Here is a 14,059-nt window from a genome sequence, read left to right as displayed (position 1 = left end):
TTGGAATTGGTGGAGTTGTGGAATATTATGTTGGGGCACCAACTCTCCCGTGTTAACATGGGACCCAACCGGTCCCACTTAGTCTAGTATCTATCTAAAAATATATATATATAGAAGTGTGGCCCATGCTACACCTTTGACCTGGAGAAAATGGGATGAGTCGAAGGAGAAGTTGTTAAGGGTGAGGACTAGTTCTGCTATGTGGAGGAGAGTATTCGTAGAGGGAAATTGGCTGGGTTTGTGGTCAAGGATGAAACGGAGGATTTTAAGGCCTTCCTTGTAGGGGATGGAGATGTAGAGCAACTGAACATCCATAGTAAAGAGATGCTGCCTGACCCATTGAGCTACTCCACCATTCTGAGTGTACCTGGCATCTGCAGTTCTTTCCTACACAGGGTTTACAGGTTGATTGGTCAGTGTATATTGATGCTGGCGTGTAGTGGAGGGGTAGTAATGTTGGTGGAGGAGGGGGGGGGGGGGGGGGGGGGCCGGGGGCCTAGTTGAGGGGAATTAAATGAGATTCATATAATGGGCACTTGATAGTCAAAGTAGTGGAGGGACAAAGGACCTGTTTCAATGCTCTATGGCACCTTCTGTGAAGCCTATCCTCTCCCAGTAGCCCCACTGAAGCAGCTCTGACAAGGTTGCAGTAGGAGTCCCCTCCCCTCTCTTAACAACTTCCAAACTTCCACTTAACACCTAATTACAAGTGGCAAAGTAGCTTTTAATTGGAGCAGCCACTGAATGGAGATAATTATGATCAAATTCCTGCAAGGTATGTTCTACACCAGTAACGTGAAATAATTGATCACATAAAGTATCAAATTTCATCTCTTTCCGTCCCTCCCCACCCTAGTTTTCCGACTTCACTGTCCTGATTAATTTTATGCTTCTTGTCACCTTCTCAGCTAATAATAAACCAAAATTATCTAAATTCCCCTCATCAGTAGTCGAGAAGCCAAATGCAATGTTAGCATTCATTTCGAGAGGACTAGAATATAAAAGCTGGAATGTAATGCTGAGGCTTTATACGGCACTGGTCAGACCACATTTGGAGTATTGGGAGCAGTTTTAGGCCCACATCTGAGGAAAGATATGCTGGCTTTGCAAAGGGTCCAGAGGAGGTTTACAAGAATGAATCTGGGGATGATTGGGTTAAAGTATGAGGAGCGTTTAACGCCTCTGGGCCTGTACTCGCTGCAGTTTTGAAGGATGAGGGGTATCTCATTGAAACTTACTGAATAATGAAAGGCCTGGACAAAGTGAATGTGGAGGGGATGTTTCTACTAGCGGGACAGACTAAGTCCAGAGGGCACAGCCTCAGAATTAAAGAAATGTATAATTAGACAAGCTTTTCCCTTTGAGAATAGGGAAGATTCAAACAAGAGAACATAACTTCAGAATTAAGGGACAGAAGTTTAGGGGTAATATGAGGGGGAACTTCTTTACTCAGAGAGTGGTAGCGGTGTGGAATGAGCTTCCAGTGGAAGTGGTGGAGGCAGGTTCATTGGTATCATTTAAAAATAAATTGGATAGGCATATGGATGAGAAGGGAATGGAGGGTTATGGTATGAGTGCAGGCAGGTGGGACTAAGGGAAAAAAAGTTGTTCGGCACGGACTTGTAGGGCCGAGATGGCCTGTTTCCATGCTGTAATTGTTATATGGTTATATGGAAAGGAGATGAGGATGAATTTATTTAGCTAGGTGGCAGTGAATTCTCTGGAATTATTGCCACAGACGGCCAAGTGTTTGGGTATTTTTAAGGTGGAGATTGATAGGTTCTTGATTAGTATTGGAACAAAGGTTATGGAGAGAAGACGGGAGAATGGGTTTGAGAGGGAAAGATAAATCAGAGATGATTGAATGGCGGAGTAGATTTGATGGACCACATGGTCTAATTCTGCTCCTGTGTCTTATGAACTCTTATGAAGATTTAATTGGAACTTGAGGGGCAACTTTTTCACTCAGAGGGAGGTGGGTATACGGAATGTGCTGCTAGATGAGATAGTTGAGGCAATTACTATAAGACCATTTAAAAGCCACTTGGACAGATACTTGGATTGGGTATCTTCATTTTAGTCCATGTAGGCTGTGCAGGAAACTTGAACTATCCGGACTATCGTAATTGGAGTGAATTGCCTGCACAAAGAATGCAACTGCTGGCCTGTGTAGGAAGGAACTGCAGATGCTGGTTTACACAGAAGATAGATACAAAATGCTGCAGTATCTGAGTGGGACGGGCATCATCTCTGGAGAGAAGGAATGGATGACGTTTCAGGTCGAGTCCCTTCTTCAGGATCTAAAGAAGGGTGTCGACCTGAAATGCCACCCATTCCTTCTGCCAGAGCAACTGCTGGCTTTAGTGGTGAGAGGCGAGCAGGAACAGAAATCAAACGGCTCCTCCTCGTTCAGTACCCATGGCATCAGTTGGAGCACCCAGCAAGAATTGCAGCCTGCGTTATACATCTCAGAAGGGTTGTGCTTCATGGCTAAAAGTGTTGTTGCAAACTATTGCACGTACATTCATTCTCGCCCAACTTTTGGGATTGCTTACAATGATGTCTATCTGTTAATACGCTGGATTTGTCACATATTTGTGTGGAAATGACCTAGCCAGCAGGGACAATGAGGGATGGACAATAAATGCTGGCTTTGCCAGTGATACCCAGTTCTTGAAACCAAACGATGAATAAGATACATAAATTCAGAGGACACAAACTTACAAGCACATTGGCAGAAGCTCTCCAACGTGTAACTCTCAATTAGGTCATCAGAAGCAGTCCTGGGCCTAAACTAGCACTGCCAGTGCCAAAGTGGACACCAGACAATAACAGTCCATGTCAGTGGAGAAAGGCGCTGGAAAGCCTTGTTTAAAAGGTCAACAACCAATTTCATAATAAGGTGGAGGGTCTTACCTTGGTCATTGGTGAAATCTAGTTTGAACTGAACCATCCTACCACAATTAGGGAGCAGTCCTGAACTACAGTCCTCCAACTCATTGGAGACCCTCAGGCTATCTTTGATCGGACTTTACTGGTTTTATCTTGCACCAAACGCTATTCATGGTATTCCATTTATCATATATATTTACATTGTAAATGGCTCAATTGTAATCATGTATTGTCTTTCCGTTGACTGGTTAGTTCACAACAAAGGCTTTTCACTGTACCACATGATAATAAACTAAACTGAACTAGTTCATGAGAGAAAATTCATGACTATCTCACGACATGCTCAAGATGCATGTCGTGAGATAGATTTTCTTAGCCCTTAGACTTAATCCAAAACAAAAATAATATGATCAGGGAGGTTGGAGAGAACCAGGATGAAGGAAGTAAGAGTTGCCGGGTAAACTCAGTGGGCCAGGAAGCATCTGTGGAGGGAAATGGACAGTTGACGCCTTGGGTTGGGACCCTTCATCTACACTGGAAGAGAAGAGAGGAGATGGCCAGTATAAAGAAGAGGTGGGGGCAAGATTAGTTAAGTGATAGATGGATCCGGCAGGGGAACAGTTGATTAGCACATGAGAGTCATGTGGGGAAGGGGAAATAACAACTTCCGCCACCAAAGCCAATTACAGGCTCAATCAGAATTGAGACGACAACAACGTTTTCTTTACCATCTCGATACGGTAGCTGCTTGACTTCGTTGTCAACTTCCACAATGCCTTTCTGGAAAATTACGATCTTTTTCTGCGTAAAGAAATAAAGCAATCAACCTCAAGTGATATGTCAACCAATTTTGAAGTGATACATTGCCCGGATTGAACATGTAACCACCCAAAAAAAGGCACAAAGTGCTGCAGTAACTCAGATCAGGCAGCATCTCCAGAGAATGTTGATAGGGATGAAAGCAGGATGAGAGCATGGATAGGACAAAGCCTGGCAGGCCAAAGGTTTACAGTATGAGGGGGAGGTATTGATAGGCCAGAGATGAAAAATGAGATTAAATGATTGAAAATTCCAGGTGGTGCACTGGGCAGGGGAGGAGGGATGTGGGAGAAGAATGGAGAGGAGCAGGGTTCTGTATTTCCCCAAAATTGGAGAATTCAATGTCCATACCCTTGGGTTGTGAGCTGACCAAATTGAGTATGAAGGTCTGTTCCTCCACTTTGCATGTCCTCACTCTGGCAAGAGAGGAGGCCCAAGATGGAAACGTCAGTATGGAAATGGGACGAGTTAAAATGGTTAGCAACCAGGAGATCCAGTCTACGCTTGTTCCTGCCGATATACAGGAAGCCACTCTGAAGAGGTGCACACAAATGGCTGTCTCACCTGGAAGGATTGTTGGGGTTTCTGGATGGAGGTATAGGGACAGGTGTTACATCTCTTGCGGCTGCAGGGGAAAGGCAGTGGGGAGGAGGTGGCTTGGGTGGGAAGAGATGACAACTGAGGAGTTGCAGAGGGAGTGGTCTCTGCAGAAGGTGGAGAGGGGTGGGGCTGGGAGGATGTGACTGGTGCTGTCATCACTTTGGAGGTGACTGCAATGTGAGCGGGTGATGTGTTGGATGCGACCAGTGGCAGAGCGGAGGGTTAGTTCACCCGCATCTGACCTCCTACTCATTTTGGTCTTCAGTGTCTGGACGAGAATGTATGGATGTCCTTGATGAGCTGTGCCTTGAAAATACAATGGTCTGAGTTTCCCCGTGACTCTGGTTCACTGCACCTTTGCACTGCACACTTCGCCCGTACATAAATCCACCAGATTAAGAAAAAGACAAAAGCCTATAAAAATAATCAAGCAAGTGGCCAGGTCTGGAAGGTTTGAATTATCAAAGAGACCAGGTAGGTTGGGGTTGTTTTGGGGGAAAAGAGGGAGGGGGAGAGAGAGGGGCATAGAAACATAGAAAAAACATAGAAAAATAGGCCCTTCGAGCCATTCCATATGATCATGGCTGAACAGCTAACATCAATACCTCTGCTTTTTCCCTATATCCCTTGATTCCTTTAGCCCTAAGAGCTACATCTAACTCTCTTAAAAAATATCCAGTGAATTGACCTCCACTGCCTTCTGTGGCAGAGAATGCCACAGATTCACAACTCTCTGGGTGAAAAAGTATTTCCTCATCTCAGTCTTAAATGGCCTGTCCCTTACTCTTAACCTGTGACCCCAGGTTCTGGACTCCCCCAACATCGCGAAGAATTTTCCTGCATCTAGCCTGTCCAATCCTTTAAGAATGTTATATGTTTCAATAAAATCCCCTTTCATCCTAAATTCCAGTGAATTCAAGCATCATATGTCAGTGCCACCATCCTGGGAATTAATCTGGTGAACCTGCGCTGCTTTCCCTCAATAGCAAGAATGTCCTTCCTCAAATTAGGAGACCAAAATTGCACACAATACTCCAGGTGTGGTCTCACCAGGGCTCTGTACAACTGCAGTAGGACCTCCTTGCTCCTATACTCAAATCCTCTCGCAATGAAGGCTGACATGCCATTAGCTTTCTTCACTGCCTGCTGTACCTGCATGCTTACTTTCAGTGACTGATGTACAAGGGCACCCAGGTTTCGTTGCACCTGCCCTTTTGCTAATCTGACACCATTCAGATAATAATCTGCCTTCCTGTTCTTGCCACCAAAGTGGATAACCTCATATTCATCCGCATTATACTGCATCTGCCAGTCATCGAACCTATCCTAGTCACCCTGCAGCCTTATAGCATCCTCCTTGCAGCTCAAACTGCCACCCAGTGTCATCCGCAAACTTAATTCCCTCGTCCAAATCGTTAATATATATTGTAAATAACTGGGGTCCCAGCATCGAGCCTTGCAGCACCCCACTAGTCACTGCTTGACATTCTGAAAAGGACCTGTTAATTCCTTTGCTTCCTGTCTGCCAGCGTGTTCTCTATCCATGTCAATTCCCTCACCCCCAACATCATGTGCTCTAATTTTGCACGCTAATCTCTTGCGTGGGACTTTGTCAAAGGCTTTTTGAAAGTCCAGATACACCACATCCACTGACTCTCCCTTATCCATTCTACCTGTTACATCCTAAAAAAAATTCAGAAGATTTGTCAAGCATTATTTCCCCTTCATTAGTCCATGCTGACTTTGACTGACCCCCCCCCGCCCGACAAATTTTGTTCAAAATCAAATAGTGCTGAAAAACCCATTGCTTCATCGTCACCTGATTTGTGGCGTAGATTATCTTTGTCAGCTGGGTTTCTGAATATCTAACACCCAATTTCTCAAAAACTGCTTCGATTGTGCCATCACCGGGCATTTTACGACTCTGCGAAACAAAAAGGCAATAACTAATCATTACTGTGAGGTTGAGGTTGTGCAGTGGAGTAGAAACCAAAGCTCGGGAGCATTGATCGGAGAACAATACACACTCAAAAATACACAAATACCTTTTTTCAACCAAATCTGAATTGCACATTTATTTTCTAATCTCCTGATAGTTTAAAAAGAATTGGCTTAAAATAGTAAAATCTTACTTTGACAAGGAGGTAAGTGCAGACTCCATGGAATCTGTATTGTCTGAAATCAAATGTGGTCACAAATGAGCCCCCTTCAATAGAACATCGGCCAGGACAAGGTAGATTGATGCAGTTCCATTTCCCCATGCTGCATTTGCTGTACAGACAATGGTAACATTTGTTTAATATTCACATGAGCAGTTTCATTATGTGACAAATATGATTAATTGTGCAGTACATTCCCGTCTGTGTTTTGGCTCGACTCACAGGTAGGTCGGCCGATATAGGATTAACTTTGTGCAGGAAGAAACTACAGATGCTGGTTTAAACCGAAGATAGACACAAAAATCTGGCGCAACTCAACGGGCCATACAGCATCTCTGGTCATGTTTTGGGTCGAGACCCTTCGTCAGACTGATCTCCACTTATTCCTTTTCTCCAGAGATGCTGTCTGACCCGCTGAGTTACCCCAGCTTTTTGCGTCTGTTATAGGATTAACATTCCCAAGTATCTCTTGAGGTACTAGATACTGAGATGAAAACCATTGGCAGTACAGGAATCGCCAGTGGTCATCCCCCCCCCCCAGAGGTGGTATTGGAGAATATTTGGAGGATTACCATGTGCCACTGTGCCGCCCACAGTTGTGTTTGGTTTCTGAGATACAACATGGAAAAAGCTCATTCTGCCCATTATCCACATTGACCGATCACCCTTTCACACTAATTCTATCTTTATCCCACTTTCTCATTCACACGTCACACCCTCCCACATTTCGGGAGGCCAATTGACCCACAAACCCGTACATCTTTGGGATGTGAGAGAAAACTGGAGCAACCTTAGAAAACTCACGTGGTCACAGGGAGAACATGCAAACTCCACACAGACAGCACCCAGGGTCAGGATGAAATACCTCATTGCTTTAAATAATCAGCATGGCCCTCTGGTACTGTGAAGCAGCAGTTCTACCTGCTGCACCACGCTGTTCTCCAGAGGAAGTGCAACCAATAAAAACACATCACCTACGCAAGGATAAAACAATGCAAGCAGAATAAAGGGGTTTTACTTTCCTTCCAATTATCCACAGCAAATGTCATGGACAATTCTTGGTTAATGTGCATTACATTCCTTCCAAGTTTAAACCATAATTGGCCAATGACAGCTGCATAACTTGAAGGGTTTTAGAGTATAGAAACATAGAAAATAGGTGCAGGAGTAGACCATTCAGCCCTGCGAGCCAGCACCACCATTCAATATGATCATGGCTGATCATCCAGAATCAGTACCCCGTTCCTGCTTTCTCCCCATATCCCTTGATTTCGTAAGCCCGAAGAGCAAAATCTAACTCTCCCTTGAATAGATTCTGTGAATTGACCTCCACTGCCTTCTGTGGCAGAGAATTCCACAGATTCACAAAACTGATCTCAATCTTATCTTAATCATATGATGTAGGGCAAGTGTCTGGAGCTAGTGGAGAATGTGTTTATTAAGACCAAGCTGTCGCCAATCGCAAGGGTAGATGAACTGATGTAAACATCTGTTCCATTCATGTTATTTAAAAAAAACCCTCCTCCTTAGTCCAAGAATATGATGAAGAGAAAGTGCCAATTATTTTCCAAGTTTTTTTTTTACCAGGTTTTGCACGGTGAATTGACGGAACCTCCAGGAGCGAAGACTTGTCCATTTAGAGTGCAGGGACAGTGACTCAGCTGAACACATCTGTTGTTGGCAGTAATATCATCAAGAACAGTCCCTGTGAGAAACAGATCAAAGGGCCAGTTAGTCCACGGTCACATTTCACAAATCCGCAGTGCGTGTACTGGCAGAGAGTTATTGTTCTGTGCTTTGGCACTTACAGAGCGAACCCAAGCAGTCACTTTGAACATCATTACACAGGTAACAATGAGACAACCAGGCTCTTTATTTTTTTTTCTGGAGTCACGGTGGTGCAGCGGTTGAGTTGTTGCCTTACAACTCTCTCTGTTCCTCCCAGCAGCACTGAAGACCTGGGTTCGATCCCAACTACGGGTTCCATCTGGATGGACTTTGTACGTTCTCCCCGTGACAGGGATAACGTACAAAGATCTTCGGATTCCTCCCACACTCCAAAGACGTACAGGTTTGTAGGTTAATTGGCTTGGTATATATGTAAATTGTCCCTAGTCTGTGTAGGACAGTGTTATGTCCGGGGATCATTGGCCGGTGCGGGCTCGGTGGGCCGAAGGGCCTGTGTCCGTGTTGTATCTCTAACCTAAACTAATTAGTTGAGGGAGAATGCTGGGCATTTCATCAGAGTAAGGCCCAACAAAACAAAATCTATTTAATTTCAAACTTGGTCAAATGTGCATATAAAGGGCAAGCAAAAATCAATTCTGTTAGTACAGACAGTCCTATTATTTGGATTATCTCAGATTGGTGCTGTGCCAGTATCAGTAAATGCAGAAACCTGATCAATGAGGCCTTGAGATGGATTTTTCATGTATGCATTGGCCATTCCAAATAGTTCTTGCCAATACAGTGACTAGAATCAAAGATCGTTCACAACACTAAAGGAAATCGACCTCCAACGAGTTATCAAGCGACCAGCTTCCCATCTCCCAGCCCTGGCCCCATAGCCCTGTAGGTCACAGCTCTCCAAGTGCATATCCCAGCAACTGTTTATACGTAAGATAGACACAAAAACCTGGAGTAACTCAGCGGGTCAGACAGCATCTCTGGAGAAAAGGAATAGGTGACATTTTGGGTTGAGACCCTTCTTCAGACAGAGAGTCTGGGGTAAGAGAAACGAGAGGTATAGAAGGTGATATAGAGAGATACAGAACAAATGAATGAAAGATATGCTAAAAAGTAACAATGATAAAGGAGACAGGCCACTGTTCGCTGTGACCTGGGTGAAAACGAGTTACAGACAATGAGACTTAACAAGCTGGCTGTGAAACTAGTACAACATCTTGGGTGGGGGAGGAACAGAGAGAGAGGGGATGCAGGGGTTACTTGAAGTTCGAGAAATCAATATTCACACCGCTGGCTTGTAACCTGCCCAGAGAAGTCAATATTCATACCACTAGGTTGTAGACTGAGTTGGCATGGAGAGAAATGGAAAGGTGTCCTTGTGCTAGCCGTTGGAACATAGAAAAGTATAGCAGAGGAACGAGCCCTTCAGCCCACAACGTTTGTGCCGAATATGTCGTCTAGCTGAACTGATCTCATCTGCCTGCAAATGATCCATTTACCTCCATTCCTTGCAAATCCATGTGCCTATCGAAAAAGCTTCTTACACGCCATTATCTTATATGCCTCCATCACCACACCTGGCAATGAAATCAAGACCCCCCCTATCCTCTGTGTAAAAAAATATGCCATGCACATATCCATTATATTATCCCCCTCCTTACCTTTTAGCTAAGCCCTCTAGTTTTAGACTTTTCCACCCCAGGAAAAAAGTTCTGGCTGTCTACCCTATCTATGCCTCTCATAAATGTATACACTCAAGTCAATTCTCCCCTCAACCTCCTAAGTTCCAGAGGAAACAATCCAATTCTATCCAGCCTCTCCAGATAGCTGAAACACTCTAATCCAGGCAGCATCCGGTGAACCTTGTCCAAATTCTCCCCATCCTGCCTGCAATGGGGCGACCACAACTGCACGCAATACTCCAACTTATTCCTTATGAAGCTAACCTTCGATCTTCTTCTGCTTGAGCACACAAACTGCTTAGATTCTAAAGCTGATCCCATGTAATCATCGGTCAACAGCCCCAATTCCAGCACCTATCATGAAGAAAAGAACACAGGGGAAGGAACTGAAGATACTTAGGCCTGACCTGCTGCCCTGAGTAACCAATGCAGCAATATCCTGGTTTGGAAATGATGATCCTTTCTTTCTTTCTTTGAATGAAATATAACTCCAGGCATGGAATAAATGTTTGCCCCATTTACTATTGTACCTCAGCACATGAGACAATAAACTAAACTATTGATCTTACTTTTACTTCTACTGAATATTCCTTACTAGCCAGAAACACATTGATCTAAATCTTCAATAACTGAGGCTTCAGGTAATGTACTATTGTACTGTTCACACTGAATTAAGCAAATATTTATTCCCATTTGCATGAAACACATCACATGAATCTCAACCCATTGAACATAGATCAAAGAACCGAATGGCACGGCAACAAGCCCCACGGCCCATAATATCTGTGCCAAACAAGATGCCAAGTTAAACTAATCTCCTCTGCCAGCACAGAATCCATTTCCAGCATATCCATGTGCCACTCAAAAAGCCTCTTAAAAGCTACTATCATATCTGCTTACACCACCAACCCAGGCAATGGGCAGAGGGAATCTTCTTGAAACATACAAGATTATTAAAGGTTTGGACACGCTAGAAGCAGGAAACATGTTCCCGATGTTGGCGGAGTCCAGAAACAGGGGCCACGAATTAAGAATAAGGGGTAAGCCATTTAGAACGGAGATGAGGAAAAACGTTTTCACAGAGAGTTAGGAGTCTGTGGAATTCTCTGCCTCAGAGGGCGGTAGAGGCCAGTTCTCTGAATACTTTCAAGAGAGACCTCTGAAAGATAGCTGAGTCAGGGGATATGGGGAGAAGGCAGGAATGGGTGCTGATTGTGGATGATCAGACATGATCACATTGAATGGCGGTGCTGGCTCGAAGGGCCGAATGGCCTACTCCTGCACCTATTGCCTATTGTCTAACACGTTCCAGGCATCCACTGCTCTCTGTATAAAAATCTTACTCCGCACATTTCCTTTAAACTTCCACCCTCTGATCATAAAGCTATGACATTTCCACCCTGGGAAAAAAGGTTTTGATTCTCTACTCTTATCTATGTCAATCATAATTTTGTATACTGCTAATGGGTCTCCCCTCAGTCACTGATGCTCTGGAGAAAGCAATCCAAGTTTATCCCTCTTCTTATAACTAAAACCCTCCAATCCAGGCAGCATTCTGGTAAACCACTTCTGCACTTCCCCCCAAGACTTCACACCCTTCCTGCAATGGTGCGACCAGAACTGCACACAATACTCCAAACGCACCCAACCATCATTTAATGAATTTGCAACGTGACTTCCTGATTCTTTTACTTAATGCCCAGGCTGTTGAATGCAATGAGACCAAACTCCTTTACCACTTCATCCACCCGAGCTACCACGTTCAGGGAGCTATGGACTTGGACACCAAGATCCCTCAATGTATCAATGCACCTAAGGGTCTTGCCATTAATTGTACACTTTTCCCTTACATTCCTGGCAAAGTAAAATGCATCCAGCTTTCTCAGATTAAACTCTATCTACAATATCCTCACCCACATCTGTAACTGGTCTATCTCGTGTATATCCTCTGACAGTCTTCCTCATTGTCCACATATCCACCAATCTGGAGTCATGTACAAAATTACTTGCCAACTCATCAACATTTACAGCCAAGTCATTGATAGATATCACAAAGAACAGAGGTCGCAGAACAGATCGCTGCGGAACTCCACTAACATGGGACTCCAGCCAGAATAACACTCTTCCACCATTCTCTCACTGTGTGCTATGAATAAGCCAGCTCTGAATCCTAACTAGCAGCGAGGTCAGTGTGCTTACCTGCGGGGCAGAAGCAGCCGTACGTGCCATAACTGTCGCACGTGGTCTGTGGATTGGAGCAAGTCGACAAGCAGGGAGATCCGCATTCCTGGTAGACTTGATTTCCTGGACAAAGTATGGGAGCTGAAATAAAAGAGGTTTCAGTTATCACTGGGAAAAGCATTCTATTTGTGACCTCACTACATTTAACACTCCAACACACCTTTAACTCTCCTCGCACCCATTCCATTAATCTAATTCCCAATTATCTCTTCTGAGCTCTTCCATGAATTTCACATTTATCCTTATTGCTAGTGAATTCAGGGAAACTGATGGTGTCCCTATTGACTACCACCAGTGGGAATTGTGTCCAGGTGGAGCTCCTTAAAGACCGCGTTAGTGTCCATCTGCCTATTTTTCGTTCTATCACCTATCTCTCACCTACCTTTGTCTCTCAACCCACCCCCCCCCCCCCCACCTGTTTCCCCCTGCCCTCATTGCTCTCCTCACCTCAGCCCATCACCCGCTGTCCTCTGTCTCACCTCCCCCTCTCCTGTTGATACCACACATCTTATCTCCCAACTTTAGTCCTGATGCAGTGTCGGCCCGAATGCTGATGCTTCCTCTCCCACAATAGCTGCTTGGCCCGCTGAGTTTGTTTGTCTCAAGTATAAAGGAGTGTGCGTGCAAATAGAAATAGAGTCATATAGGCATGGGCTGATAGAGTGATACTGGCCCAACTTGCCCACATGTCCCAGCTACACTAGTCCCACTGCTAGCATTTGGTCCATATCCCTCCAAACTTGTCCTATCTATGTACCTGTCGAACTGCTTCTTAAACATTGGGATAGTCCCTGCCTCAACTACCTCCTCTGGCAGTTTGTTCCAGACACCCACCACCATTTGTGTGGATGATAAGCTATCTGGAAATGTCATCACAAAATTGTGACAACAATAGGCATCATACTTACGGCAGAATGAGATATTTCTCCAGTTGCACACTGGCTCTAGCAGCCTGGAACATTGCCGGGCGTATTCTGACAAAGTCTGACAGCTGCACCTCGAGTTGCCTTTGGGTCCACACTTGTACATATCACGCTGACACTCTGTAACATAATTCTTCTTGGGCAATTTACAAAGAGGTGCCACTTTATTGAGCATGCCGGAGCAATCAGATACCTGGAAATAAGTAGGGTCGTATTTTCATGATAATGTTAAATGTGGAAGAGGAAATGATCGAAACAAAATTACTTGCATTTGGATTGTTTTCTCTGGAACGTCAGAGGATGAGAGGGGACCTCACAGAAATATACAAGATTTTAAGAAGCATGGACAGGGTACACAGCCAGAACCTATTTCCTAGGGTGGTACTGGAGGCCTTAGCTTTAAGGTCAGGTGGGGAAAGTTTAAAGGAGATGTGCAGGGCAAGTTCCTTTAACACAGAGAATGGTGGGTGGGATGTGTTGCCGCGGGTGATAGTGGAGGCAGATATGATAGCGGCATTTGGGAAGGCTTTTAGATAGACATGTGGATATGTAGGGAATGGAGGTATACAGTATGGAGACATAGTGGAGATGTGTTTAACCTGGCATCATGTTCGGCACAGACACTGTGGGCCGGAGAGCCAGTTTCTGTGCTGCACTGTCCTACATTTCATGTTCTATTGGATTAGCAAGGACTGTTCATGTTGTACAATTGTTGATGGTGTAGCCATGTGTAATATGAATCATGCGTGCTCTCTTGTGATGAAAGCGTTTGTCTCCCACATGTTGTCATGTTTGTAAACCTACTAATACAGGTAACTTTCCTCATGGTGAGACGGTGCTCTGTCCAGGAATTAATATTGCACAAGTTTAGGTAAGGGGGAAACAGACAGAAGTATTAACCTTTATCTTATTTCATTACATCAGGATTTCCTAACATTCCCATTACCTGTACACATTTCCCTGGATGTGCCCCAATTAAAGTTTCACACAATTCCAACATATCCTTCCTGCTTCTAAATGGCATATTGGATGATAAAGCTACATTTCCACACATCGC

General features: G+C 44.5%; 1 protein-coding gene across 1 annotated transcript in view; it reads right to left on the bottom strand.

Moving 5' to 3' along the window:
• LOC129705976 (mucin-6-like) overlaps positions 1-12,408 on the bottom strand; it is a 79,376-nt gene extending 66,968 nt beyond the window's left edge. Inside the window, exons 1-5 of the mRNA XM_055649950.1 lie at positions 12,038-12,408; positions 8,055-8,175; positions 6,444-6,582; positions 6,131-6,235; positions 3,621-3,693 (exon numbers count right to left, since the gene is read on the bottom strand). Coding sequence (XP_055505925.1) covers positions 3,621-3,693; positions 6,131-6,235; positions 6,444-6,582; positions 8,055-8,175; positions 12,038-12,266 — 667 coding nt within the window. The 5' untranslated portion in view covers positions 12,267-12,408. The remainder of the gene's footprint in view (positions 1-3,620; positions 3,694-6,130; positions 6,236-6,443; positions 6,583-8,054; positions 8,176-12,037) is intronic.
• Between the last annotated feature and the right edge of the window lie 1,651 nt (positions 12,409-14,059).

This window comes from Leucoraja erinacea, chromosome 18 (assembly GCF_028641065.1).
Source record: "Leucoraja erinacea ecotype New England chromosome 18, Leri_hhj_1, whole genome shotgun sequence".
In the NCBI taxonomy this organism is placed as follows: Eukaryota; Metazoa; Chordata; class Chondrichthyes; order Rajiformes; family Rajidae; genus Leucoraja; species Leucoraja erinaceus.
This window is presented reverse-complemented; position numbering and strand designations above follow the sequence as displayed.